The following is a 27,938-nucleotide window of genomic DNA, read 5'->3' on the forward strand; positions in this document are numbered from 1 at the left end:
TGTATTCCATTATGTTTGAAAAGTATTTCTGCACTGTATACACGCAATTTGAGCGACAGGTTTGCAACAACCAACAGGAATATTAAACTAGCCAAGACCAACAACACAAACAGACGACAGAGCCCCATAGTGTAGGTGTCATAATACCCATAAAACCTAGCAGTCAAACAGGGAAACGGTCCCAGTAGTTTTTTCCAAAAGGTATTTTAGAAAAACTTCAAATAAGGGATGTTTTTCGTGTAGGCTTGCCACGATGTGACGTTTTGATAACCATGTAAATCTCTCTCGGACAAGGTGTCTTGGCTCTATTTACTCTCATATTCGAAAATGCTATTATCGTCAAAGTAGACATGCACAACTACAAATCAAGTGGTTTGAAAGCTATTGAAGTTTGAATGCGCGAATATCTAACTGGAAGCTGGTTTTACCACCGTGAAGTGAGGATGGAGCGCACTCCACGCACGCACGTGTACACAAAAGGTGACGTCAGGACGCTTCATCCGGTGTTTGTTTACGCGCGGTCTCCGGTGTGTACGAGATGGAAACATGGCAATGAAAATGAACCAAAACGATGTCCAGATGCCACAAAAAGAAGAGGGGGAGAAAGAAGAAGACCGGTCGATGTCTAGATCTGACAGGTATGTATAAATAATTTATATGTTTCAGGCTAACAAACATAGCAATACAAAGTGTGCCGTGTGGGTTGGCATGCTAACCAGTCAGCTATCATTAGCCAGGCAAAGCTAATATTTATTTGAAATAAATTATTTCTGGTAGCTTATACTCAATATCTCAGCTACAACGATGGAAGCAAGCTAAGTATGTTGCTTAGTTATGGTGTATGTACTCAATGAATTAGCTAGCCAGCCGGCTAGAATAACGCTTCATTAATGCTACATTAGCAAACGTTAGCTAATGCACAGTCACATAGACGTGGCAGTGAATGTGGGTGCAATGATTCAGATCTCAGATGCCGAGTTGGCATTATAACAGAGTAGCAACAGTGAAAATTAACATCCAGGTGTTCATTTCAATAGTCTAAAGTGTGTTTCTCTCCTTTGCCTATTTGAATTACCAACATTTTTTCACTTGTCCTGTGTTTTCAGATCAGTGCAGGTGAAGAGGAAAAGTAGGTAAGGAAATCAGTTTTAGACATACAGTCCAGCTGTTGTCACACATTTCGATTTTCTACTCTCTTTGTCCAAATGATGACAGCCTTACTCATGCGAGTGCCTGCCCCATGCCCCCCAGCAACTGTGTGACTTCCTGGAGAGGGTGGTCAAGTTTTCCCCCATTCTCCCTCACCTACACAGACAGTACAGAACTGCGGAGCGCTACTGATGAGGGTTCCTCGAGTGTATGGACCCCCTCTCTTTTTTCTCCACAGGACAGACACATTGTAATCAAATTGCCCAGATCATTGTCCTGATCATAATCATGGGGCAGCTATGAGCTTAAACGGCATCTCTGATGGTATATATGGATATGATGGCTTTTGTGAGTGGATGTTTGAAGTGATTCATGTCACAGATTAATCAAAGTTAATAGCTATAATACAATCCTCTTCAATGGAAAATCTGGGTTATGGGTTATCCAGTGAAGAGCGCTAAATAATGACTAGGCAGAATTTGAGCGGAACTAACCTTTTTGTCCCTTGTGTTATTGTTGTTCACCAGTGGCAGTGGAGATGATTCTCTGGGCAGTCTTCCGAAACACCCCCGCTGCCCTCTGACCCCCTCACTGTCTCCACGGAAACGGACCACCAGCCAGAGCAAGACTGAGCCTCCTCTTTTGAGGACCAACAAGAGGACAATCTACACTGCAGGAAGGCCCCCCTGGTACAATGTCACTGGGACCACCTTCAAAGAGGCTTTTGTTATTGGTAAGAGAGCTATCATTTGACATTGTTGTTAGTGCTCGGCTACCCGAGCCCGGAAGGCTCCAACATTATACTTTGAGTTAGGGCCGGGTAGGGCCTGTTTTTTTTTCAACAATAACTAGGGTACGGGTAGGGCTCGGGTATCACTAAATTGATGACTAACATTTTGAAGCTGAGCCATTTGAGCATTACAGTCCTATATGACTAAGATCATAACATGGTGTCAGAAGTGCTTCAATCTCGTCAAAGATAAGACAGGATAAATTATTTTTTTCTAATTATAATGTTCCTTGAGTTTTGTCGGAGTTTAGAGTGACCAAAATAAGCTAACAGCTAAATGCTCTTGTCTCTTCGATTGTTGAGCAGAGCCAGAGATACTTAAAAAAAAATATATATATATATATATATATATATATATATATATACAGTGCCTTGCGAAAGTATTCGGCCCCCTTGAACTTTGCGACCCTTTGCCACATTTCAGGCTTCAAACATAAAGATATAAAACTGTATTTTTTTGTGAAGAATCAACAACAAGTGGGACACAATCATGAAGTGGAACGACATTTATTGGATATTTCAAACTTTTTTAACAAATCAAAAACTGAAAAATTGGGCGTGAAATTATTCAGCCCCCTTAAGTTAATACTTTGTAGCGCCACCTTTTGCTGCGATTACAGCTGTAAGTCTCTTGGGGTATGTCTCTATCAGTTTTGCACATCGAGAGACTGACATTTTTTCCCATTCCTCCTTGCAAAACAGCTCAAGCTCAGTGAGGTTGGATGGAGAGCATTTGTGAACAGCAGTTTTCAGTTCTTTCCACAGATTCTCGATTGGATTCAGGTCTGGACTTTGACTTGGCCATTCTAACACCTGGATATGTTTAGTTTTGAACCATTCCATTGTAGATTTTGCTTTATGTTTTGGATCATTGTCTTGTTGGAAGACAAATCTCCATCCCAGTCTCAGGTCTTTTGCAGACTCCATCAGGTTTTCTTCCAGAATGGTCCTGTATTTGGCTCCATCCATCTTCCCATCAATTTTAACCATCTTCCCTGTCCCTGCTGAATAAAAGCAGGCCCAAACCATGATGCTGCCACCACCATGTTTGACAGTGGGGATGGTGTGTTCAGCTGTGTTGCTTTTACGCCAAACATAATGTTTTACATTGTTGCCAAAAAGTTCAATTTTGGTTTCATCTGACCAGAGCACCTTCTTCCACATGTTTGGTGTGTCTCCCAGGTGGCTTGTGGCAAACTTTAAACGACACTTTTTATGGATATCTTTAAGAAATGGCTTTCTTCTTGCCACTCTTCCATAAAGGCCAGATTTGTGCAATATACGACTGATTGTTGTCCTATGGACAGAGTCTCCCACCTCAGCTGTAGATCTCTGCAGTTCATCCAGAGTGATCATGGGCCTCTTGGCTGCATCTCTGATCAGTCTTCTCCTTGTATGAGCTGAAAGTTTAGAGGGACGGCCAGGTCTTGGTAGATTTGCAGTGGTCTGATACTCCTTTCATTTCAATATTATCGCTTGTACAGTGCTCCTTGGGATGTTTAAAGCTTGGGAAATCTTTTTGTATCCAAATCCAGCTTTAAACTTCTTCACAACAGTATCTCAGACCTGCCTGGTGTGTTCCTTGTTCTTCATGATGCTCTCTGCGCTTTTAACGGACCTCTGAGACTATCACAGTGCAGGTGCATTTATACGGAGACTTGATTACACACAGGTGGATTGTATTTATCATCATTAGTCATTTAGGTCAACATTGGATCATTCAGAGATCCTCACTGAACTTCTGGAGAGAGTTTGCTGCACTGAAAGTAAAGGGGCTGAATAATTGTGCACGCCCAATTTTTCAGTTTTTGATTTGTTAAAAAAGTTTGAAATATCCAATAAATGTCGTTCCACTTCATGATTGTGTCCCACTTGTTGTTGATTCTTCACAAAAAAATACAGTTTTATATCTTTATGTTTGAAGCCTGAAATGTGGCAAAAGGTTGCAAAGTTCAAGGGGGCCGAATACTTTCGCAAGGCACTGTATATTCTTTATTTTTTACCCAATTTCATGGTATGCAATTGGTAGTTACGGTCTTGTCTCATCGCTGCAACTCCCGTTCGGGCTCGGGAGAGGTGAAGGCCGAGAGCTGTGCGTCCTCCAAAACACAACCCAACCAAGCCGCTTCTTGACACAATGCCCACTTAACCCGGAAGCCAGCCGCACCGACGTGTCAGAGGAAACATCGTACCTGGCGACCGTGTCAGCATGCATTGCGCCCGGCCCACCACAGAAGTCGCTAATGCGCGATGGGTCAAGGACATTCCTGCCGGCCAAACCATCCCCTAACCCGGACGACGCTGGGCCAATTGTGCGGCCGGCTGCGGCAGAGCCTGGACTTGAACCAGGATCTCTAGTGGCACAGATAGCAGTGCCTTAGACCACTGCGCCATGAGCCAGAGATACTTTTGAGGAGATGGGGAAACTCCATTGAAATCGTATCAACGGCCATTGTGTACATTGCCCATGGTACGGCAATGGGCTGCACGGTGCATTCTAGGCGACTCTGGGACAAGGAGAGCTCTCAAGGAGAACCCAACATTAGCATGAATTTTGTCAACAGTAAGTACAACATTTCAAATCTTTTCCGAAGTGTGAGAAGTAACTTATCTGTGAGCTTTCGAATCGTGACATTGCGTACTTTTGAGGAAAGTAGGCAGGTTTCTTGACTCATACCCTAACTTTGAGAGGGGTTTGCGTGACGATTAGCTTAGCAACCACATGGCGCAGCATGACACCGTGAACACGATTGGTTGACAGTCTGCTGGGTGTGGTGTTATACGTTTCTCCCTACATTGCCCAATGGGATTCATGTCTCCTTTCTCTAAATCTCTGGCAGAGCAGCCCAAGCGAGCCATTGCTATGGTTACTCAGACTCAGTGCCTCCATTAGCAATGCGCATGAAGAGCGAGCTGCCTGCACATGGAGCAAGTGACAGACAGAGAGGAGCAGTTCATGGTTTTACTAATGGAGAAAGTTGTTTCGGCTAGGGCCTAAAATTTAACAGAAGAAATCGGGCTTGGGTAGGGTAGGGCCTGAAAGTGGTAGGCATGGGTTGTACTGTAGTTGCTGAAAATTCATGTCCGTGCAGGGCTCTAATTGTCATGACTCATTACCTGCAACCTCAAACTCAACTTAATGAACAGAAATGACATGCACGGCAATGGTCAGTCACCAGACATTGTCCTGGAGTGTTGATAGGCAGTGTGGAAATTGAAGAGACATTTTGAAAAAGGTTTTCAGAAATCCTAAAATAATAAGATCTCATCAGTTCTCAGGGCAACCTCCATGCTAGCTTAGGTTGTAGCTTATATTCTACATTTGGCCGGGGTCCTTCTGGTCATCCCAGTAAGGCACCCCTGTACGCTTTACACACCATAATGAAATGAACCATGTGTATGAATTACCCAGCCGGACCATACTTTGTTTAAACACATCTGATTGGCTTGAGTGCTGCTGACTGAGACAAAGGCTATCTTTAATACGCAATCTGTTACTTTCAATGAGCCGGACTTGACTGGTTACATTTCACACTTGGATGTGCTTTGGTTGATGATTCCTGTAAAAAGGCCATCCTGCTGTTCTGCTCTGGCCAGCACTCTGCTTCTGTTGATTGAAGGTTAGAAAGTCTGCTCATGTAGAATAACCAACCTGCCTCAGAGGTCCGAGGGAGAGGAGAGATGGTAAGCACATAAGAGGAGCCCTGAATCATCAGAGCCAGAGCTGTTTGTTATTGTCTCTAGGCAACAATTCCAGACGGATTTAATTTAATTTGCTGGATGGGTTGCTTCATGTTCTGTGTCAGTTAGTCTGATGGCCGAGTTTCATTTGTTGTGTCAACATAGCTCAATTCAAAGTAAAATATTTTGAAAAACAGCTTATCCAGACAGTTTTCAGTTCCATTTTGTTATCTTGAATATTTTGTCTGTGCAAGTTTATAGCCTAACTCCGCAGTTTTGAACTGCACCCTGTGTTATGTGCACCTCTCTGGTTTATGTATTCAGTACATTATGATAGGGGTTCCAGGAGCAGACACGACAAGCACTGCATCCAGATTTTCACAACCACAGCAGGTATTGTTGGATTTATTCCCAGGGTTGTTGTTCTGGGTTCCTAGTGTACGTTTGTCAGGAGCCCTGTCTTACCCCCTCATGTTTCTTCCTGGAGGCCTCTGTGGAGGAAGTGCTTCTGGAAAAACCACGGTGGCCAATAAGATCATTGAGGCTCTAGATGTTCCCTGGGTGGTCCTCCTCTCCATGGACTCTTTCTATAAGGTAAACTATAGGGCTCGTTCTATAAGGTAAACTTGCATAATAAGCTATGTTTATAAGTATGGCCTGGAGTTTATCATTGGTGAGGTCACAGGTTCAGGAATAACTCCTGGGTATACTTATAGGACATTCTGTTGAAGGTAAACTAGCCAATGAATGTAATTTCATGACCCGCTTCATGCTGAATGCTTTATTGGCTCCCCCTCTGATTTAGTATAGAGGCAGCAACACCTAGGGAGCACAGAACTATCAGTACCCTCTAGAGGCATCCTCAGTCTACCCAGACAGAACCACTCAACTCAATCGCATTCTGAGACCACTGCAGCTGCTCCAATAGACTGATTGAATTGGTTCCCTGTTGTTAAAGAAAGTTGCCTCTGCTTAACTTGATCAGTGAAGCAGACCAACAGCCTGGTGGTTGTGTGTACCCTGCTCTGTCCTCAATCCTCCAAACGGTCAGTAATTAACCCTGATTTGAGCTTTTATTTAGCTTTAAACCCCTAACCAATAAGGGAACTAATGGAATCATTCATGTCAATTATGTCCCTAGCTGTGATGGCTTTTAAGTATGTTTTACTGTAGCGGCCATGTTTTTTTTTTTTTTTATGTGACAAGGGAATGGCTCTAACAACTCATGCTTTGTTGCACAAATAGGCCCCCACACCTAGGTACCTGTGCACATCGCAAAGGCATGGACAGTAGGAGTATTTAAATAGCTCCGTCTTGCCCTTTGATAGGCTAGGTGGAATGTTTGCCATATTGCTTCAACCAATCCAATCCTCTCAGATCTACACAAATGCAGGTCAGGCAAGAGTGTAATTGAATTCCTGAATTGTGACCTTGTTCTCCCCCCCCCCAGGTTTTGACCAAAGATGAGCAGGAGCTGGCAGCTAAGAATGAGTATAACTTTGATCACCCAGAGGCCTTTGATTTTGAGTTGCTGGTGACTGTTCTGAGGAAGCTGAAGAAGGGCAAGAGCATTAAAGTACCCGTCTACGACTTCACTTCTCACTGCCGCCGCAAGGAGTGGGTAAGGCAGACTCAGTAAATTGTCTTAAAGCAATAATCCACCCAAAACCACGTATTCAAATCAAATGTTATTTGTCACATGCGCCGAATACAACCTTGCCGTGAAATGCTTGCTTACAAGCCCTTAACCAACAATGCAGTTTTAAGAGAGAAAGTAAATAAAATGACAAATTAATTAAGGAGCAACAAAAAAATAACAGTAGTGATGCTATATACAGGGGGTACCGGTACAGAGTCGATGTGTAGGGGCACCGGTTAGTCGAGTTAACATGTAGGTAGAGGTAAAGTGACTATGCATGGTTAATAAACAGAGAGTAGCAGCAGTATAGTCTGGATAGCCATTTGATTATCTTTTCACGCATCTTATGGCTTGGGGGGTAAAAGCTGTTAAGAAGCCTTTTAGACCTACACTTGGCGCTCCGGTAACTTGCCATGCGGTAGCAGGTAGAACGGTCTATGACTTATGATTCTTATGATTTACATTTTTATATAACTGTAATATGTGAGAACTATTTTTTTTTGGGAACAAATATTTCATTTTGTTGTTATAACAACCTTGCTAGCAATGTGAAAATTGTTGTGGAAGTCTACATTGGTGGAAAAAGTAGTCAGTTGTCATACTTGAGTAAAAGTAAAGATACCTAAATAGAAAATGACTCAAGTAAAAGTGAGTCACCCAATAATGTACTACTTGAGTAAAAGTCAAAGTGTTTGGTTTTAAATATACTTAAGTGTCAAAAGTAAATGGAATGGATAAAATGTACTTAAGTATCGAAAGTAAAAGTATACATCAGTTCAATTTCCTTATATTAAGCAAACCAGGTGGCACAATTTTTAAAAATAAATTTTATTGACGGATTGCCAGCGGCACACTCCAACACTCAGACATAATTTACAAATTAAGCGTTTGTGTTTAATAAGTCCATCGGATCAGAAGCAGTAGGGATGACCAGGGATGTTATTTTGATAAGTGTGTGAATTTGACAATTTTCCTGTCAAAACGTGTAACAAGTGCTTTTTGTCGGGGGGGGAATGTGGAGTGAAAAGTACATTATTTTCTTTAGGAATGTAGTAAAGTACAGATACCCCCAAAAACTACTTAAGTAGTACTTTAAAGTATTTTTACTTAAGTACTTTACGCCAATGGGAATCTATTGATACTCAAGTTGACTACAAAACCCACAATGCAATGCTCTCTCTCTGGGCCGGCTAGGTAGCTAGCAAAAGTAGCTACACACAATAAAGCCAAAGTCAATATCAGCATATTAAGTAGCTGGCTAGCTGTAAAATCGCCTAAACAAACTGGACTATCAATGTAGGAGTCTACAATCTCACCAAGTTGATCCTGCTATTTGTCTGTGTACCTTCAGACATTGCTATGGCAATACAGTGCCTTCGGAAAGTATTCAGACCCCTTGACTTTTCCCACATTTCGTTACGTTACAGCGTTATTATAACATTGATTAAATTGTTTTTTCCCTCATCAATCTAAACACAATACCCCATAATGACAAAGCAAAAACAGGTTTTTATACATTTTTGCAAATGAATTACTAATAATTTTTTAAAAAATGAAATCGCATTTACTTAAGTTTTCAGACCCAGTACTTTGTTGAAGCACCTTTGGCAGCGATTACTAAATTGAGTCTTGGGTTTGGCACACCCGTATTTGGGGAGATTCTCCCATTCTTCTCTGCAGATTCTCCAACTCTCAGGTTGGATGGGAAGCATTGCTGCTCAGCTTTTTTCAGGACTCTCCAGAGATGTTCGATCAGGTTCAAGTCTGTGCTCTTGCTGGAGTAAAATAAAAAGTGTTTATCAAATCAAAATATATTTTTGGTTCTTCAAAGTAGCCACCCTTTGCCTTGATGACAGCTTTGCACACTCTTGGCATTCTCTCAACCAGCTTCATGAGGAATGCTTTTCCAACAGTCTTGAAGGAGTCCCCGCATATGCTGAGCACTTGTTGGCTGCTTTTCCCACACTCTGCGGTCCAGCTCATCTCAAACCATCTCAATTGGGTTGAGGTCGGGATATTGTGGAGGCCAGGTTATCTGATGCAGCATTCCATCACTCTCCTTGATAAAATAGCCCTTACACAGCCTGGAGGTGAATTGCTACAGAATAAATCACTGACAGTGTCACCAGCAAAGCACCATCACACCTCCTCCTCTGTGCTTCATGGTGGAACCACACATGCAAAGATCATCTGTTCACCTACTCTGCGTCTCACAAAGACACAGTGGTTGAAACCAGAAATCTTACATTTGGACTCAAAAGACAGATTTCCACCGGTCTAATGTCCATTGCTCGTGGTTCTTGGCCCACGCAAGTCTCTTATTGCTGTCCTTTATTAGTGGTTTCTTTGCAGCAATTCAACCATGAAGGCCTGATTCACGCAGTCTCCTCTGAACAGTTGACGTGTCTGTTACTTCAACTCTGAAGCATTTATTTGGGCTGCAATTTCTGAGGCTGGTTACTCCAATGAACTTATCCTCTGCAGCAGAAGTAACTCTGGGTCTTCCTTTCCTGTGGCGGTCCTCATGAGAGCCAGTTTCATCATAGCGCTTGATGGTTTTTACGACTGCACTTGAAGAAAATTTCAACGTTTTTGAAATGTTCCGCATTGACTGACCTTCATTTCGTAAAGTAATGCTGGACTGTAATTTCTCTTTGCTTATTTGAGCTGTTCTTGCCATAATATGCACTTTGTCTTTTACCACATAGGGCTATCTTCTGTATACCACCCCTACCTTGTCACAATACAACTGATTGGCTCAATGGCATTACGAAGGAAAGCCATTCCAGAAATGAACTTTTAAGAAGGCACACCTGTTCATTAAAATGCATTTCCAGTTGACTACCTCATGAAGCTGGTTGTGAGAATGCCAATAGTGCAAAGCTATCATCAAGGCAAAGGGTGGCTACTTTGAAGAATCTCAAATATAAAACATATTTAGATTTGTTTAACACTCCTTTTTTTTGGTTACTACATGATTCCATATGTGTTATTTCATAGTTTTGATGTCTTCACTATTCATCAACAATGTAGAAAATAGTAAAAAAAATAAAGAGAAATGCTGGAATGAGTAGGTGTGTCAAGACACTTTCAATGATTGTCTTTTGTGTCTCGGCAGTAATCTCAAAGAAAATGCTTGTATGAATTTTAAACCACTGCATGTATTGACTATCAACAATGAGTATGTTGTTATGAGAATTGCATTTTGCGTTTTAATGTTTACTTTCAAGACTCAATGTAATTTCATGGCTGAAAGAAGTACATCTATCCAGGAAAACAATAACATTACTTGTAACAAAAAAAACAGTTTTCTATCACCAGGGGGTAATAATGTGATAAATGAATGAAACATGAACACTAAACCTCTCTCTCTGTACGAGATCCTCTTTCTCTGATCAATACAGACGTAGCCTGGTCATTCACTGCAGCTCCGAGCTTGTCAGACTCCTGGAATGGGATCGTGACAGTCTGTAGCTCCCTGACTAGGCAGTACTACCTGAGTGATCTGACACACACACACACACACGGTTAAATCTGGGCCTTTTGAGTCACTGACAGTCCATCTCTTGTTTTGGACATCTTGATTTTTAATTCTGATAACATCAGATCTTGACGAGTCAGTTGGACCTGCTCTGCTCTGCCACCTCAGGGACTACTTTCTGTGGTGCAAAAAACAAAATCACATCAGATAGCTGCAGTGGTAATTACAGCACACAAAGGGCTGTTAATCAGAGGGGGATAGGGCGGAGGAATGGGAGGAGGGATTTGGAGCGGCGCACAAACATTTTAGTTTAGCTGTGAATGTGGTGCTGACAGGACAGCAGACGGGTGCTGCCAAGGCGCTGTGCCCCTCACACCTCGTCAACCCACCGGTCTCCCTCTGCCAGACATTTGCCCACGCATTTACCTGGCACACCTGGTGGGTACATCTATCATAAGGCCCAGTCCCCGTTCTGCCATATGCTGTCTGTCTGTCTAATTATGTACACTGTACATAATAATCTGCTTTGTGTGGTGAGAAACTCTTTTTTTATGGTGTTTTTTTCTTCTTCAGAAAACTGTCTACGGTGCCAATGTTGTCATATTTGAGGGGATTCTGGCATTTGCCAACAAGGAGCTTTTGAAGGTGAGGCTGTGTTATTTTAACCTGCTTTTAAGGTGAGTGTAAGAAGATGAAATGCTCACTTTTCCTTTCTACAGTACTTGGTCTTCTCTCTGGTCTCCAGTCATCCCCCGCTCCCTGCTCTCTTTTTCCTGCTCCTCTCTTCTCCCTCCCTCTTACCCCACCAGCCTAGCAGACCTGATTAATTACTCTGCCATGCTGCAGAGATGCCAGCCAGGCTGATTAATGGAGTGCCGCTGCCATCCTGAAGCAGATTCAGGGAAATTAGATGGATTCTCTCTGCTGGATGGCTCTGTATTCACTGTTCTACGTTCCCCTGCTCACAGCTATCTGCTATGATTAGGTTTCAGGCAGGGGCTGGCTATGGGTGACTGGGCTGGAGAATGACTGATAGAAATGGAGGGTCTGGGGGGTGGGGTGTTGTTGGGAACCCAGTGCTGCAGCAGTCTTGGCTAGAGTAAAACATAACTAAAGAAGCCCAGCTCTCTTCAGAGAAGAATGCATGAATCATTTCCCTTTAGAACAAAGCAACAATACTACTAGTACTGTTGTAGTAGAATTGATGGCAGTTCTTCAGGCAGCCCTTGTCAGCTTTGATTATCTTGGTCCTCTTTATTACAACGTAGGTAAACAACTTTTCACAAAGACCATGTTGGCTCATCTAAATCCATGAACTATCTAGACAAGTATGATCCCATGAGGTGACCAGATAGACCCAATCACATTTGTCCTGGACTTGTGGCATGCCTTGGACTCTCCTTGCCTCTTCATTATAACTAGAGCAGGGGGTTTCCAACCTTCTCTAGCATGAGCAGGACTTTGCTTCTTTTTTTTTTTAAGTAGCCAAGTACAATTATAAAAAATATATATATTCTAGCTTTCAAATAGGCACATTCTTCTCTTCCCTGCAACTCTTCCCCAGGTCCATTGTGCACTACTTTATCTATACTATGTTTTGTGTCAATATACCTGGTAAAATAATGGTTAATAAAGGGGGGGGTATATATTGTATATTTTCCAAAATTATATTTTCTCATTTTTATTTTTCATTATTTAATTTATTTTTAGTTTTTCACTATCAAAATTACAATTGTTCATAAAGAAACAACCGCATTAGATGTTTTGGGTCCATGTCAATGGTTAAATCCCATCAGAAGACAATTTGGAAAATGGAAAACAAATTGATTTGAGTGTAATTTCCTATTTTAATTGGTCAAACGTTTTCTGTAAGTCTTCACAAGGTTTTCACACACTGTTGCTGGTATTTTGGCTCATTCCTCCATGCAGATCTCCTCTAGAGCAGTGATGTTTTGGGGCTGTTGCTGGGCAACATGGACTTTCAACTCCCTCCAAAGATTTTCCATGGGGTTGAGATCTGGAGACTGGCTAGGCCACTCCAGGACCTTGAAATGCTTCTTACGAAGCCACTCCTTCGTTGCCCAGGCGGTGTGTTTGGGATCATTGTCATGCTGAAAGACCCAGCCACGTTTCATCTTCAATGCTCTTGCTGATGGAAGGAGGTTTTCACTCAAAATCTCACGATACATGGCCCCATTCATTCTTTCCTTTACACGGATCAGTCGTCCTGGTCCCTTTGCAGAAAAACAGCCCCAAAGCATGATGTTTCCACCCCCATGCTTCACAGTAGGTATGGTGTTCTTTGGATGCAACTCAGCATTCTTTGTCCTCCAAACATGACGAGTTAAGTTTTTACCAAAAAGTTCCCATTTTGGTTTCATCTGAATATATGACATTCTCCCAATCTTCTTCTGGATCATCCAAATGCTCTCTAGCAAACTTCAGACGGGCCTGGACATGTACTGGCTTAAGCAGGGGGACACGTCTGGTACTGCAGGATTTGAGTCCCTGGCGGCGTAGTGTGTTACTGATGATAGGCTTTGTTACTTTGGTCCCAGCTCTCTGCAGGTCATTCACTAGGTCCCCCCGTGTGGTTCTGGGATTTTTGCTCACCGTTCTTGTGATCATTTTGACCCCACGGGGTGAGATCTTGCGTGGAGCCCCAGATCGAGGGAGATTATCAGTGGTCTTGTATGTCTTCCATTTCCTAATAATTGCTCCCACAGTTGATTTCTTCAAACCAAGCTGCTTACCTATTGCAGATTCAGTCTTCCCAGCCTGGTGCAGGTCTACTGTTTCTGGTGTCCTTTGACAGCTCTTTGGTCTTTGCCATAGTGGAGTTTGGAGTGTGACTGTTTGAGGTTGTGGACAGGTGTCTTTTATACTGATAACATGTTCAAACAGGTGCCATTAATACAGGTAACGAGTGGAGGACAGAGGAGCCTCTTAAAGAAGAAGTTACAGGTCTGTGAGAGCCAGAAATCTTGCTTGTTTGTAGGTGACCAAATACTTATTTTCCACCATAATTTGCAAATAAATTCATAAAAAATCCTACAATGTGATTTTCTGGATTTTTTTCCCCTCGTTTTGTCTGTCATAGTTGAAGTGTACCTATGATGAAAATTACAGGCCTCTCATCTTTTTAAGTGGGAGAACTTGCACAATTGGTGGCTGACTAAATACTTTTTTGCCCCACTGTATATACAAAGATGTTCCTTTTATATTATTCTCTTAACCTACACACATACATACACACCAACCATGGGATTTTCTCATGAAGTCTCACCACAGATTATTACCATTCAGCTGACAGTTCCAGTCTCCCCCAGATATGAGAGCTCTGGAGGGGCTCTCCCTGTCCTATCTTATCTCCCCAGAGTTACAGCCGGGTCGGTTCAAACATAGGTTAATGGGCCTCTTCGTTCTCTTTCGACACACACATACATTCCTTTCTTCCTAGGTCTATGCTACATAACCTCTTCCTAATGAACAAACATTATTTATCATTATATAAAGACAGGGTAGAATTCTGTTAGTTATAGTTCTACATTAAACGTATACATCATTTAGTCATTATTCATGAAAATCCCATAACAGAGAATCACCAGCTGCAAGAGCGACATCATTGATGTATACAGAGAAGAGAGTCGGCCCAAGAATTGAACCCTGTGGCACCCCCATAGAGACTGCCAGAGGCCCGGATAACAGGCCCTCCGATTTGACACACTGAACTCTATCAGAGAAGTAGTTGGTGAACCAGGCGAGGCAATCATTTGAGAAACCAAGTCTATCGAGTCTGCCGATGAAGATGTGGTAATTGACAGAGGCGAAACCTTGGCCAGGTCAATGAATACAGCTGCACACTATTGTTTCTCATCGATGGCGGATAACATATCGTTTAGGACCTTGAGCGTGGCTGAGGTGCACCCATGACCAGCTCTGAAACCAGATTGCATAGCGGAGAAGGTGCGGTGGGATTCGAAATGGTCGGTAATCTGTTTGTTGACTTGGCTTTTGAACACCTTAGGGTAGGATAGATATAGGTCTGTATCAGTTTGGGTCTAGAGTGTCACCCCCCTTTGAAGAGGGGGATGACCGCGTCTGCTTTCCAATCTTTGGGAATCTCAGACGACACGAAAGAGGTTGAACAGGCTAGTAATAGGGGTTGCAACATTTTCGGCTGATAGTTTTAGAAAGAAAGAGTCCAGATTGTCTTACCCGTCTGATTTGTAGGGGTCCAGATTTTGCCGCTCTTTCAGAACATCAGCTGACTGGATTTGGGAGAAGGGGAAGGCTTGGGCGAGTTGCTGTGGGGGGGTGCAGTGCTGTTGACCGGGGTAGGGGTAGCCAGGTGGAAAGCATGGCCAGCTGTAGAAAAATGCTTATTGAAATTCTCAATTATAGTGGATTTATCGGTGGTGACAGAGTTTCCTATCCTCAGTGCAATGGGCAGCTGGGAGGAGGTGTTCTTATACTCCATGGACTTTACAGTGTCCCAGAACTTTTTTGAGTTTGTGTTGCAGGAAGGTGATTTATCAATTCGGCTATTGTACAGAGAGGCTGGCCTAAGCTGGGCTAGGATGATAAGCCAAACAAACAATGCAGGTAATTGGATGCACTTTCAATTTCATTCTTTCAATAGAAGTGTCATATTATTTTTGTTGTAATTGTGGCTCACTTAGTACTAAATGTTCTTATCAACCGGTTTATTTACTTTCCTATAAATTGGCTCCCTCTCAACCCTTTGTCATGACTCCAACAAACATTACCGTGCTGGCTGCACCAAGAGTCAGGTCCTCTCTGGCACGGCAATGACCTGCCATCTTTAAGCTGCAGTGGTGTAAAACGTTGCTAAACTGCCCTGCTCTAGTTTTTCCCCACACTGACAGAGGTTCCAGTAAGAGAGAGAGCGATAGAGGGGAAGGCTGAGTATGATCATGGGGAGCGGCTGGAGCCCCACTCCTCATCTCCTCCTCCTATAGGGTGACAGCTGTGATGGCCCGGTTGTTCAGGAAGCAGATTTACTTTCCCAATGACTGACAGTCTCATGGGAGCGTAAACTCAGAGAACCAAACACTCAATGGCCAGATAGTCATCAATAGCTCTTGTTTTTGAGTTGTTGCCTATTCTTGTGTTTCCGTCACATACAGTGGTGCTGCTTGACCATTAATCCTCCTCACTTTAGTTTTTGCTGAGGTTAGAGCTTTGAGTTCTGGCTTTAGTTTCCCCTGACTGGCTGGCTAGCTGTATCTGTTGATGTGTGTTCAGGAAAAGAGCTTCAAACACCCAATAGGTCGTCAGATTCCCATTGAACTTATTTTGACCCTAGGACATTGATTCTCCAACCATCATGTAGGTGGGCCACCCTGAATGTTGCTGTGGGGGCATTTACCCAGCACCCCATCCTTGAAATGATCTTCGGGAAATACTGCCCTATTAAAAGTCAGATCTGTCATGTTGAGAACTTCTGCCATTGGTTATGTACATGACCTCTCTTACCCCTTTTGTCTCTTCCTCTCTGTCCATCTTCCTCCCCCAGCTGCTGGACATGAAGGTGTTTGTGGACACCGACTCAGACATCCGTCTGGTCAGGCGTCTGAAGAGGGACATATCGGACCGCGGCCGGGACATCAACGGGGTCATCAAGCAGTACAACAAGTTTGTCAAGCCGTCCTTTGAGCAGTACATCGAACCCACTGTGCAGGTGGCGGATATTGTGGTCCCCAGGGGTGAGTGGCTTGTAGGTAGATGCATACTACCAGTGTGTTAGAAACACTGCTTCTATGTATAGAATATTTAGATTCAATTCAGAACATTAAAAACTTTTTACAAATGATATCTGTAGTGATTCTGCTATAAAAGATACGTGTGTGTTTGATTATTTTAGGGGGCGAGAACTTTGTTGCCTTGGATCTGATTGTGCAGCATGTTCACAGTCAGCTTGAAAAGGTATGTGTAAATAATAGGCTTTTATCTCCTATACCTCTGCCCATAGACCCTAACCTAAAAGCATGTACCTATCTCTGTACATGGTGTCGTCTCTTCGGCTCACACCATGCTCAGTTTTTGCATGACCCCTATCCCATGGTTCATGATTTGGGCCAGGAGTTTTTCCTGACCACCTTCCCTACCAGGAAAAACTCCTGACCTAACCCATGACCTCTGAACCCTGTCCTATCTCTCAACATGGGTGGGTCAGTACTGGATTAATGATCAACGACGAGTCTCATTCTCATAGGATCTCTCAAGACTATATGTCCTATTAGGACAGCTATAGGAGTCTGCTGATCTTATCTACACTGTTTCAATCTGGTAGTTCCAAGGTAATCCTGAATTCCCAAAGGCTGGTCTCCAAGTAGAAGTTGACCCAACCAGTTGCCCACCTCACTTCTCCCATCTAGTGGCTGGGATTCAGCACCATAGGTTTATGAATTTGTCATGTACATTGCCTGTCTCTGGTATCAGGCTGAACCCATCCCTCTGTACACCAAGGGAACGTAACAAGAAAGGATTTATTTAACTGAAAGGCACACCTGTGTGTGGACATGCATGCGTCAGACACCCAACTTATCTGTCAGTTCCATGACCCATAAATCCTAACTGGCATCGTTAACACTACTTTCTGTTGTCCCTACAAACATTAAGTACACCTTCCAAATATTGAGTTGCACCTCCCCCCACCTCCTTTCTTCCCTCAGAACACTCTCAATTTGTCAGGGCATAGACTCTACAAGGTGTCTAAAGCGTCATGTTGATTCCAATGCTTCCTACAGTTGTATCAGGTTGGCTGGATGTCCTTTGGGTGGTGGACCACTCTTGATACATACGGGACACTGTTGAACTTGTAAAAACCCAGCAGGGTTGCAGTTCTTGACAGAAACCGGTGCGCCTGGCACCTACTACCATACCCCGCCCAATGGCACTTAAATATTTTGCCTTGCCCATTCACCCTCTGAATGGCACACATACACAATCCATGTATCAATTGTCTCATGGCTTAAAAATCATTCTTTAACCCGTCTCCTCCCCTTCATCTACACTGATTTTGAAGTGGTTTAACAAATGACATCAATAAGGGATCATAGCGCTCAGCCGGATTGACCTGGTCGGTCTGTCGGTCTGAGCAGGTGTTCTTAATGTTTTTCCCACTCAATGTGTGTGGCCCTGTGGTGTCCTGATCCATCATCACTGTAATGTGACAAACCATCTGTCACAGAGAGAGATAAGATGGAAGGTTTCAAAGACCAGCTCAAAGGTGCTCAGTTACACTCTATTTAACAGACTCGCTGTACTTTGATTTCTTTTGGAGAGGGTTGTGTGGGGAGTGACACGTGATCACGTGACTTCTGTCTAAAGTGTACGCCATTCCCGTTCAGAGTCTCACCCGTCGGGGTGTGTGTGTGTGAGAGATCGAGAGAGGCCACCGCGTGTGTAAAAGCAGATCGTGTGTGTGAGGATTTGTGGATTAAGGGATCTCTAATAAAAGGCCATTGTGTGGATCAAGTAAAGAATGGTGTCGAGTGGGGGGAGACAGTGGCAGCTCGTCCTCCATAGAGTGAGTGACTGATGAGGACAGGGCCTGTTGTAGCCTAATGAACCATAGCACCCTCCATATGGCAAGACTACTACCACTGGGCCCACTATAGTACTTCTGGTTAGGAAACCCCCTGGTTTGGTTAGGATGCCACACTTTGCCAGTAGCTTTTGGGGCATTCTGTTTGATATGTACTAGATACTATGTAGGAACGACTTTGTTTATCAGACTAATGGATAAAACTAGTAAATCAAATATGATGCACCTCCATGGGGTTTCCATATGGAAAAGGAGCGGAACACTTGACTTTTTTTATTTTATTTTATTTTTATTGCCCATAAAATTCACATTTCAAATTAAATTCCCATGCTGTGCACTGGGCCTTGTTGTGAGATTAGAGCACCATAATTTAGCCTGGTCTAATGCAGGAGTAGAACCTGTACAGAGAAAGAGGTACCGGTTCAGGCACTGAGCTTATCTGATGGAACACTGTCTGTCTGATTCATGGCAAAATGGAGGGGAATGTAATATCATTGCCTGGTGTTTGTGTTTATTTAAAAGGGCGGTGGGGACTGGGGACATTTGGCTTTGTTTGGAGGGTTGGAATGGCTTGTCTCATTTCATGAGTTTTGTTTTTATTTCTCTCCTCCCTGTGTGTGTTTGTAATCAAATACTTGCTAAACCCTGACCGAATAATGCACTCTAACCGCCTCAGCGTGAAATCACAGTGAGGTATGACTGCCACACCCCTCATATCTCTACCGGTCTCTGTCTCGTGCTGCCTCTGTCTTTTTCATTCTGTTTCCTCTCAGCAGAAGCTCAGAGAGCACAGGAAGGACAAAAGGAGATATGCCCAGTCTGACAGAATACTCATGTTACTATTTATTTGACCATTTTGGCTTCTTCCCCCCCCCCCCCCCCCCCACTGATGTTGACATGATCAACTAATCAAGGTGCCCAGGAAAATGTTTTGTGTAAAGCTAAATGAGGCTGTGCAGCTCCTTTTCTCTTTCTTCCACACCACACCACTTCCACACCACACCAGTCATGAAAGCTATCGCTAACACCAGAAGGATGACATCGCTATGGTTCCACTGAGCTCTGGTTAAGACCTAAAAAGACAAAAAAAAAAAACAGCTGGGAGTCGCTGATGTCATGAATTCCTTTTTACCGAAAGATCAGAAAGCTAACGTCACATTAACCAAGGACAGAGTATGACCTTGAGTTTAGCCCTACATGTTCATCATAGGACCTCTCGCTAAGGCCGTTGCAAAGATGATTATTTTTTAACTACACCCAGTCAGAGCTCATAACCATGGTGATGTCGTCTGGTCTTGAAGCCGTCCCCTCGCTGAGCTGAACAGGGGCCCTGACCCCTGGCCGTCACACCTCTCAGCTTCTCCTCCACAGATATCATAGGGCCCCTACTCTGTCCTGTTGCTGTCTAATTGGGATGTATTTTCTTTCTTTTCCTCTTTCTTTCCTCTCCTCTTTGTCATCACTCTTGTTCTCGCAAAATGAATATTTGTCACCTTCTCCAGAGGAAGCTCCGCTGGGATATGTGAGGATAAACTCCTGCATCTTCCTCCTTCTCTTAAGTTTTATCGTCCCTCTCATCTGCTCCTCTTTTATGATTTAGTAGCATAGCCCCCTGACAAAAGCTAACAACCTTTGTTTGCTGTCATTGCTATTTTTCCAAGATATTGTTTTTCATTTACCTCTTAACCAATTTGCCTGATTCTTTCAGTTTTCGCTATGATTTCTACAGTCTTAACTATCCTGTATTTTGGTACCAGATATATACGTTCAAAAGGCTAATTTCAGTGCAGTACTACAGTATTTAGAGAGTGAGTTGTCTTGGCTTCGAGTATTGGCAACAACAATGCAGAACACATAGCAACGTGCTCAATTGCTTTATGGCATTTCTATTTATCAACAGAACCACTGTTTAGAACAGTACAACGTAATAGTTATTTTCTAGATTGGAAATGGTCCTCGTGATGTCACGTTGAATTGTCTGCCGGTAAAGCTCCAGACAGTGCGAGAGGAGCCTGTTAAAGCATTGCTGTTGCCAGTACCTGTACACTATTCCCCCACCCAACTTTGCCTGGCTGTGCATCTGTGACCACCATACTTGCAATACATGTTTACGAGGAAGAACGTAAAATATCCCAGTGGTATCTTACCTTTGTCCCACTGGTTTGATGTGACGTCTGTGTTGTACTGTGGTCCCTCCAGCAGGGGGCAGTGTTGTCTGTTGTACTGTGGTCACTCCAGCAGGGGACAGTGGTCTGACTGTCTCTCTGTTGTGTAGGTCTGCTCTGGCCTCGGCCCACCAGGGACAGCCCCTACCCAAGACCCTCAGCGTCTTGCAGAGCACCCCACAGGTCCGCGGCATGCACACCATCATCAGGTAAGGCCGTAGAGCTCTGGTTGACCGCTGGGGGCCGGTTTCTCACCCTCTCAACACTGACTCTGCACTGCCACAAGTTTAGAATGAATACACACACACACACACACACACACACCCCTCACGCTCATTCCCTGTCCCCTAACCCTGGTGTGTGTGCCTGCCTGCCTGCAGGAATAAAGACACAAATCGTGATGAGTTCATCTTCTACTCTAAGAGGTTAATGAGGCTCCTGATAGAACATGCCCTCTCCTTTCTGCCCCTCAAGGTGAGTGGCCCTGCATGCCTGCAGACGCATGACCAATATTATATTGCCTTCTACGCCCTGTGCACAATCATACACTAACACTGGTCTCTTCTCTCGTCCTTTCCTCTCATCCTCTCTAGCCTGTGCAAGTGGAGACTCCCCAAGGTTCCATCTATGAAGGGAAGAGACTCAGTGGTAAAAGGGTAAGGCTCTATGCAGATACCTCCCCACTTTCACAGAGGGTTTTGGGCCCTAAACTGCAATAAAGTATCAATGTCATCCCCGATATTACATTGCAGCTACATTGTCACAATTACTCTGATTGCTACTTGTAACCATTGGCTGAAGATTGTACAGTGATTAGACTAGTTTATCTCTCCAGTCCTTTTATTCATCGCCATACATAAAGCACTATAGGCATTGTTAACATTCGTTTTACTAGACAGTGAAAACCCTCGAGTCATAAAGTGTGTGGATGGGCCTGAGAGGATCGTTCATTCCAGTCTTTTTATGGTGATGTGTTTGAGTGGCTCTCAGTGGGAGCAGCTCTGTTAGGCAGCAGGGTTGTTAGACATCTGCAGTAGAGTAATAGTCATATCTCCTACCATCAGGCTCGGTAACATTGAGCTCTCACTATGCTGGTCCTTCAGGTTGCTCAATGGAAGTTTACTTATAAAATAAACTGTGAAGGAGTATAAAGTGTGTGTGTGTGTGTTTGTGTGTGTAGATCACAGGTGTGTCCATACTGAGAGCAGGGGAGACCATGGAGCAGGCGCTGATGCATGTGTGTAAAGACATTAGGCTGGGGAAGATCCTCATCCAGACCAACCATGACACTGGAGAGCCTGAGGTAACACACAGAAACCAGTCATGTAGTTCAAAAAGTCTTCTGTTTGTTTGGCCCTCTTATCCGTAAGGCTGCATACACACCCAGACATGAACTCTTCAACGCGAAGATCATCAACAAGGAGTGGATGGGGTCATCTTTTTTTGCTTAGTGACTTCATTCAAGGCTAGGTGTCAGTCTCTGGGCTAACTGATACACACTGGCCTTATTGACCTCAGGTTCACTGCCTCATCAGAATTGCAGACCAGCCATACTTGGGAGAAATACTGTGTGTGTGATGTCTATGCCAGCTGTAGCCTTCAAGCTTTGCACCATTTTTTTCTTCAGCTTTACTGGTTTCATTCACCACAGATGCTCAAAATGTGACATTTTAAGTTCATGAAATGCCCAAATAAAAACCATTGTATAAAACGTCCCATTGTATTTAACATTTCCTATCGCCCCTGTCCAGCTCCACTACCTGCGTCTGCCTAAGGACATCAGTGAGGACTATGTCATCTTGATGGACAGCACTGTGTCCACTGGGGCTGCTGCTCTCATGGCCGTCCGAGTGCTGCTGGTCAGTTCTACCTCATTCTACTCCTCTGGTCTAGTCTATTCAGCATTAGTTGGGTATTATAGTTCAATTGAAATATAATAGTAGTTTCTAGTAGAAGTCTAATATTCTCATGTTTGTCTTCTCCACCACACACCTATGTTGATGAGACGTTCGGGCTTGGGGGGTTTATCTATGGTTCTGCATCCAGATAATGTTGTTTACCCTTGAGACATGGCTGAACATGACAGATGGCAGAGTAGGCCTTGTCCTTGTTGGTTGTTGAGATGGCAGAGTTGTCCTTGTTGGTTGTTGAGATGGCAGAGTTGTCCTTGTTGGTTGTTGAGATGGCAGAGTTGTCCTTGTTGGTTGTTGAGATGGCAGAGTTGTCCTTGTTGGTTGTTGAGATGGCAGAGTTGTCCTTGTTGGTTGTTGAGATGGCAGAGTTGTCCTTGTTGGTTGTTGAGATGGCAGAGTTGTCCTTGTTGGTTGTTGAGATGGCAGAGCAGCAGCTCTGCTAGTGGAGACTGGACGGCTACAGCAGCAGGAGATTAAGGAGAGATCGGGATGCTTGTTTGCCGTCATAAAACACAGTTTGAGGTCCTTTTTCCTCATTGTGATAAGACTAGAGGTCTAAATGTACAGGTCCTGTGCTTTTAGCCTTCGCTCCTTGTGAAATGTAAACCTCTGGGGAGAATTATCGTCATCCACTATGCCTTTTGTTTGTCCTCCAAAAGCAAACTTCACTGCCTCCATGACTATCTATTTTTAAAGCTAGAGTCCTTAGTTACTGCATACATTTTGGGACTTATAAAGTAGTTATACATACCCATTGATTCTTGAAGAATTTAACTTTTATAAATGCCTCATGAGTTTAGTTCAACTGTCGTACCCCATCATAACCCAAAATATATAAGCCTGTTTTAGACCAATGTTTGTAAACAATGTAAACAAACACCGTATAGCCTCACAACATGGTTAAAACTACAATTTATATCATGGATGGTCAGTCTTCGCATCCGTAGCTCAGTCTCTGGATTTGAATGGTTACATTTCTCCAGTTCCATCCCTCCGCTTCTTACCAAAACAGAGGTCGGGGTGACCGCTTTGTTAGTGTTTCGAATAAGGATTGTAGCTTTAAAAAGATAGTCACGGGGGTGTGTGTTTTTACTGGAAGCAGTGGTTGAAGTATGTCATGAGTGCAGAAGACCTATCAGACTAAGGAGTCCCTTTTGACAGGTAGCAGTGGGAATGGGAAGAGCTTGCGATCCCAACCGGTCTGGAAGGGGCTGCCTCGCTCTCCTTACATATTGTGCTACTGTCACAGAAACTCCCCACTAACCACCACTCTTTCTTCAATCGTGATTGAAGGCCACAATTTGCGTATGTCTGTCACCTTTTGTAGGACCATGATGTCCAGGAGGATAAAATCTTCCTGTTGTCTCTACTGATGGCTGAGATGGGCGTCCACTCAGTGGCCTACGCCTTCCCTAAGGTCCGCATTATCACCACCGCCGTCGATAAGAAGGTCAACAACGAGTTTCACATCATCCCTGGCATTGGTGGGTGCTTCTGCTATCTATCGGTCTGTCTCGCTCTCTCACACACATTGTTCTCAGTCACTCTCACTTAATGTGGGTTTCCCTTCAAAGCGGTGTCCTAATGCAGATCTCGTGAGTCTGCTGTTTGTGGTGTGAATGATCATTAGTGATATGACCGTCACAAGTTAAACTTCCAGGTTGTCAGATTGTGCCTTCAAAGTATTCAGACCCCTTGACTTTTTCCACATTTTGTTACGTTACAGCCTAATTCTAAAATGTATTATAGTTTTTTCCCACTTCAATACCCTATAATGACAAAACAAAAAATGTTTAGAAATGTTTTCTAATTTATAAAAAATAAACTGCTCGTATTTACATAAGTATTCAGACCCTTTACTCAGTACTTTGTTGAAGCACCTTTGACAGTGATTGCAGCCTTAAGTCTTCTTGGGTATGACGCTGTAATCTTGGCACTTATGTATTTGGTGAGTTTCTCACATTCTTCTCTGCAGATCCTCTCTGTCAAGTTGGATGGGGAGCGTTGCTGCAGCAGGTTTTCATCAAGGCTCTCTCTGTACGTTGCTCCATTCATCTGTCCCTCAATCCTGACCAGTCTTCCAGGCCCTGCCACTGAAAAACATCCCCACAGCATGAAACTGCCACAACCCTTCACCGTAGGGATGGTGCCAGGTTTCCTCCAGTCGTGATGCTTGGCATTAAGGCCAATGAGTTCAATCTTGGCTTCATCAGACCAGAGAATCTTTGGGTGCCTCCAAGCGGGCTGTCATGTGCCTTTTACTGAGGAGTGTCTTTTGTCTGGCCACTTTACCATAAAAGCCTGATTTGTGGAGTGCTGCAGAGATGGTTGTCCTGGAAGGTTCTATCTCCACAGAGGAACTCTGAGCTCTGTCAGAGTGACCATCAGGTTCTTGTTCACCTCCTTGACCAAGGCCCTTCTCCCCCGATTGCTCACTTTGGCCGGGCGGCCAGCTCTAGGAAGAGTCTTGGTGGTTACGAACTTATTCCAGCCACTGGGGGATCTTCAATTCTGCAGAAATGTTTTGGCACCCTTCCCGGATTCTGTGCCTCGACACAATCCCGTCTCAGAGCTCTACAGACAATTCCTTCGACCTCATGGCTTGGTTTTTGCTCTGACATGCACTGTCAACTGTGGGACCTTATATAGACAGGTGTGTGCTTTTCCAAATCATGTCCAATTAATTGAATTTACCACAGATGGACTCCAATCAAGTTGTAGAAACACCTCAAAGATGATCAATGGAACTAGGATGCACCTGAGCTCAATTTCGAGTGTCATAGGGTCTGAGTATTTATATAAATAAGGTATTTCTGTTCTTTGTAATAAATATGTACACATTTCCAAAAAGCTGTTTTCCCTTTGTCATTATGGGGTATTACATGTAGATTGCTGAGGATTTGTATTTATTAAATCCATTGTATAATAAGGCTGTAACATAACAATGTGGAAAAAGTAAAGAGGTCCGAATAGTTTCCGAATGCACTGTAGCTGCTGCCACAGCCATTCAGACCCAAGTGGATGGGCTTTGTTATGAATCACCCCAGACTGACGGTTTTTAATTTTATTTAACCCTTTTTTTATCATAAGTTGACAGCGAACACATTCTCATTTACAGCAATAACCCATATGTTCCATCAGCACTGCCACTGATCACACAATTCTCACTGACGCTAGTCCAACTCATGTATTCACAATGACAATATGACTGACGGCTCTCTTCTCCTCTCTTCCAGGTAATTTCGGGGACCGTTACTTTGGGACGGACACTCCCTCGGACTGGACCGAGAGTGATTAAAGGATGGACTACTGAGCTGAAGTTTTGCTGAGGGGGAAGTAGGGGGGGGCATCACACATGCACTTAGCCATGCCAGCCAACCACTGATCAGCTCCTAAGAGCTAAAGATTCCCCCTCAGTCAGCGCCCCTCTGCTGCTTATCATTTCATGATGTCCTGGGCACTGCCCCTGTGCTAACTCTACCCTCCTGAGGAGGAAATGTGATATTAGCCTAGCTTTGCTAGCGATGCCCATTAGCCCATACCTATCTATCTATCCACTGATAAAAAAAATACTTGATTTGTGATTTTGCTTGTTTGATTTTTGTTGACGCAGCAGGACCTGTAAAGTTGGAGAAAGAATCAAGAGAAATAAAAAGCCTCTTTCGGGTTGAAGGATGACCATTTTCTAGTCCTTTTGATGTTTTCCTGTTGAGTTGACCCATAGAAATAGTTAAGATGACAAATCACACCACAGTATGAAATCAGGGAAGATGAGAGTAGGACAGTCTGTGGCTGTTAGTGCCAGATCTCACCTGTGCTTGAATAACATGTGTGAATATAATGGTGATGACCATTGTTATGCACAGGGAGACTTTGTATTATAACTGAGAGGAGCAAGTTACAGACTGAGGGTACAATTGACCAGGTAGGTAATGAAAATATAAGGTCGTATAGCTCATGGGTAGCTTTAAGCTCAACATAGCCTTAGTATTACTTAATATACATCAATGGACATTATGGACTGTCCTCTCTGGAGATTGTGTGCTGTTGCCTTAGCTGTGACAAAAGTCTCGTGCAAAGAAATTACATTTTTTTATGGTTTAAGATGATTGGCTTTTTTTGGCATTATTTAGTACTTGAGGCTGTTTTTATTATAAGGATTTTATTCGGTTTCCTCTCACTTATATATTATAGGTTGGTTGATGCAGAAAATTATTTTTTTTAACTTTGCAGCCATTTCTCTGGGTAATAAATAAAATGTTATTGCATGCTTCATAAACAACAGGTGTAGACTAACAGCTTACTTACGGGCCCTTCCCAACAATGAAGAGAAAAAAATCATAGAAAAGTAATAATAAGTACACAATGAGTAACGATAACTTGGCTATGTACACAGGGTACCAGTACCGAGTCGAAGTGCAGGGGTATGAGGCAATTGAGGTAGATATGTACATATAACTAGGAATAAAGTGACTAAGCAACAAGATAGATAATAAATGTGATGAATCAAAGTTGGTGCAAAAACGGTCAATGCAGATAGTCAGTTTAATTATTTTGTTACCGATTTGAACTACTTAGCACTATTTATACTTGAATATTTTTCCTGTGTAAATTATTTCCTTGTGTATTTAATGTTTTCTCATTTAAATTGATACCCCTGGTTAGTTCACAAAGGCTGTACAATGTATGTTGTAGTATAATTAAGAACTTACAGCAGGAGAGGTGGCTCTGACTGTAAAACTACTCAAATGAAACCATCATGGATCATCTGTATCTTGTTTTAATAGGCTGACCAGCTTGACCATGTACATATTTTGTTTTCTGGCCTTCATAGTTACAGGATTGCAAGGCAGAACCTTGAGGATTCTGTGGCTTTGAGTGTTTAAATATAGTGTCTTAAAAAAGAGGATACCCAAAATATCCTCAGGCATTTTTTTTGCCAAAACTATGCATATGCATATTGTTAGCTAAGAGACATTTGGATGGTAAGCATAGTGTTACATATTTGTCCAGTTGTGTGTGTGTGTATATAATAAAAACATCTATTTCCCTTAGGGAGAGTGTTTTGTCTTTGCTGGGTCTCCATGTGTCAAATAAGGCTTCTCTATAGGGCATCAGCTTTAGCTATATTCGTTACCTCACCTGCATTTCTGTTTTGTATAGCTTGAACTGTCCATGGGTGTCTGCTTACTACTGTATATCTGCTTGTGTGGTTGACACAGCTTGGTTACATGTATATGCTCAACAATGTTCCATGAATCTAGATTTTTTTTGTGTGTTCCTTTTGTTGATTAGACATTTTTTTTAAAGCCTGATGTAAGGACAAGGCTTGATTGGGCTTTTTTGTTGTTGTGTGTGTTCCCTTATCAAAAAGGAATCTTCACACACAAATCACTGCAATATTTCATGCTATCATTTCATGTCCAAGAAACAATAAAATAATGCGAACTGAATGTTTTAGTTTTGTGTTACCCTGTTCATGTTCAACTGTCCGTGAGCGAGAGAACTGAGTGCTTGGAAAATAGAAATCAAGGACAGAAGTTCATC

The 27,938-nt window shown here is 43.1% G+C and overlaps 1 protein-coding gene across 4 annotated transcripts; it reads left to right on the top strand.

Annotated features, from left to right (window-relative positions):
- Nucleotides 1-156: 156 nt before the first annotated feature.
- Nucleotides 157-27,844, top strand: si:ch211-243j20.2 (uridine-cytidine kinase-like 1). Of its 4 annotated transcripts, none has more exons than XM_021600516.3 (16): nucleotides 157-638; nucleotides 1,107-1,133; nucleotides 1,677-1,882; nucleotides 6,108-6,214; nucleotides 7,071-7,241; nucleotides 11,314-11,385; nucleotides 16,280-16,469; nucleotides 16,628-16,689; nucleotides 18,990-19,006; nucleotides 20,589-20,687; nucleotides 20,859-20,952; nucleotides 21,072-21,134; nucleotides 21,659-21,781; nucleotides 22,230-22,337; nucleotides 23,719-23,875; nucleotides 25,628-27,844. In XM_021600516.3, exons 1-16 carry the CDS (start codon nucleotides 547-549, stop codon nucleotides 25,687-25,689), a joined length of 1,650 nt encoding a protein of 549 aa, XP_021456191.1. In that variant the 5' UTR covers nucleotides 157-546; the 3' UTR covers nucleotides 25,690-27,844. The 4 variants fall into 4 exon arrangements, 3 of the variants coding, with proteins under 3 accessions (XP_021456191.1, XP_021456190.1, XP_090088995.1); XM_021600515.3 differs by lacking the exon at nucleotides 18,990-19,006 and adding an exon at nucleotides 19,816-19,835; XR_016495396.1 differs by lacking the exon at nucleotides 18,990-19,006.
- The last annotated feature ends 94 nt before the right edge of the window (nucleotides 27,845-27,938 follow it).

Source organism: Oncorhynchus mykiss, chromosome 4, assembly GCF_057628025.1.
Source record: "Oncorhynchus mykiss isolate SJ-2025 chromosome 4, ASM5762802v1, whole genome shotgun sequence".
NCBI lineage: Eukaryota > Metazoa > Chordata > Actinopteri > Salmoniformes > Salmonidae > Oncorhynchus > Oncorhynchus mykiss.

Coding starts and splice junctions, on each gene's coding strand:
- si:ch211-243j20.2 (XM_021600515.3), top strand. CDS start 547: ATGGCAATGAAAATGAACCAAAACGATGTCCAGATGCCACAAAAAGAA. Junction 19,836..20,588: donor AGGAAGCTCCGCTGGGATAT/GTGAGGATAAAC, acceptor TCTGTTGTGTAG/GTCTGCTCTGGCCTCGGCCC. Junction 21,782..22,229: donor ATGACACTGGAGAGCCTGAG/GTAACACACAGA, acceptor GCCCCTGTCCAG/CTCCACTACCTGCGTCTGCC.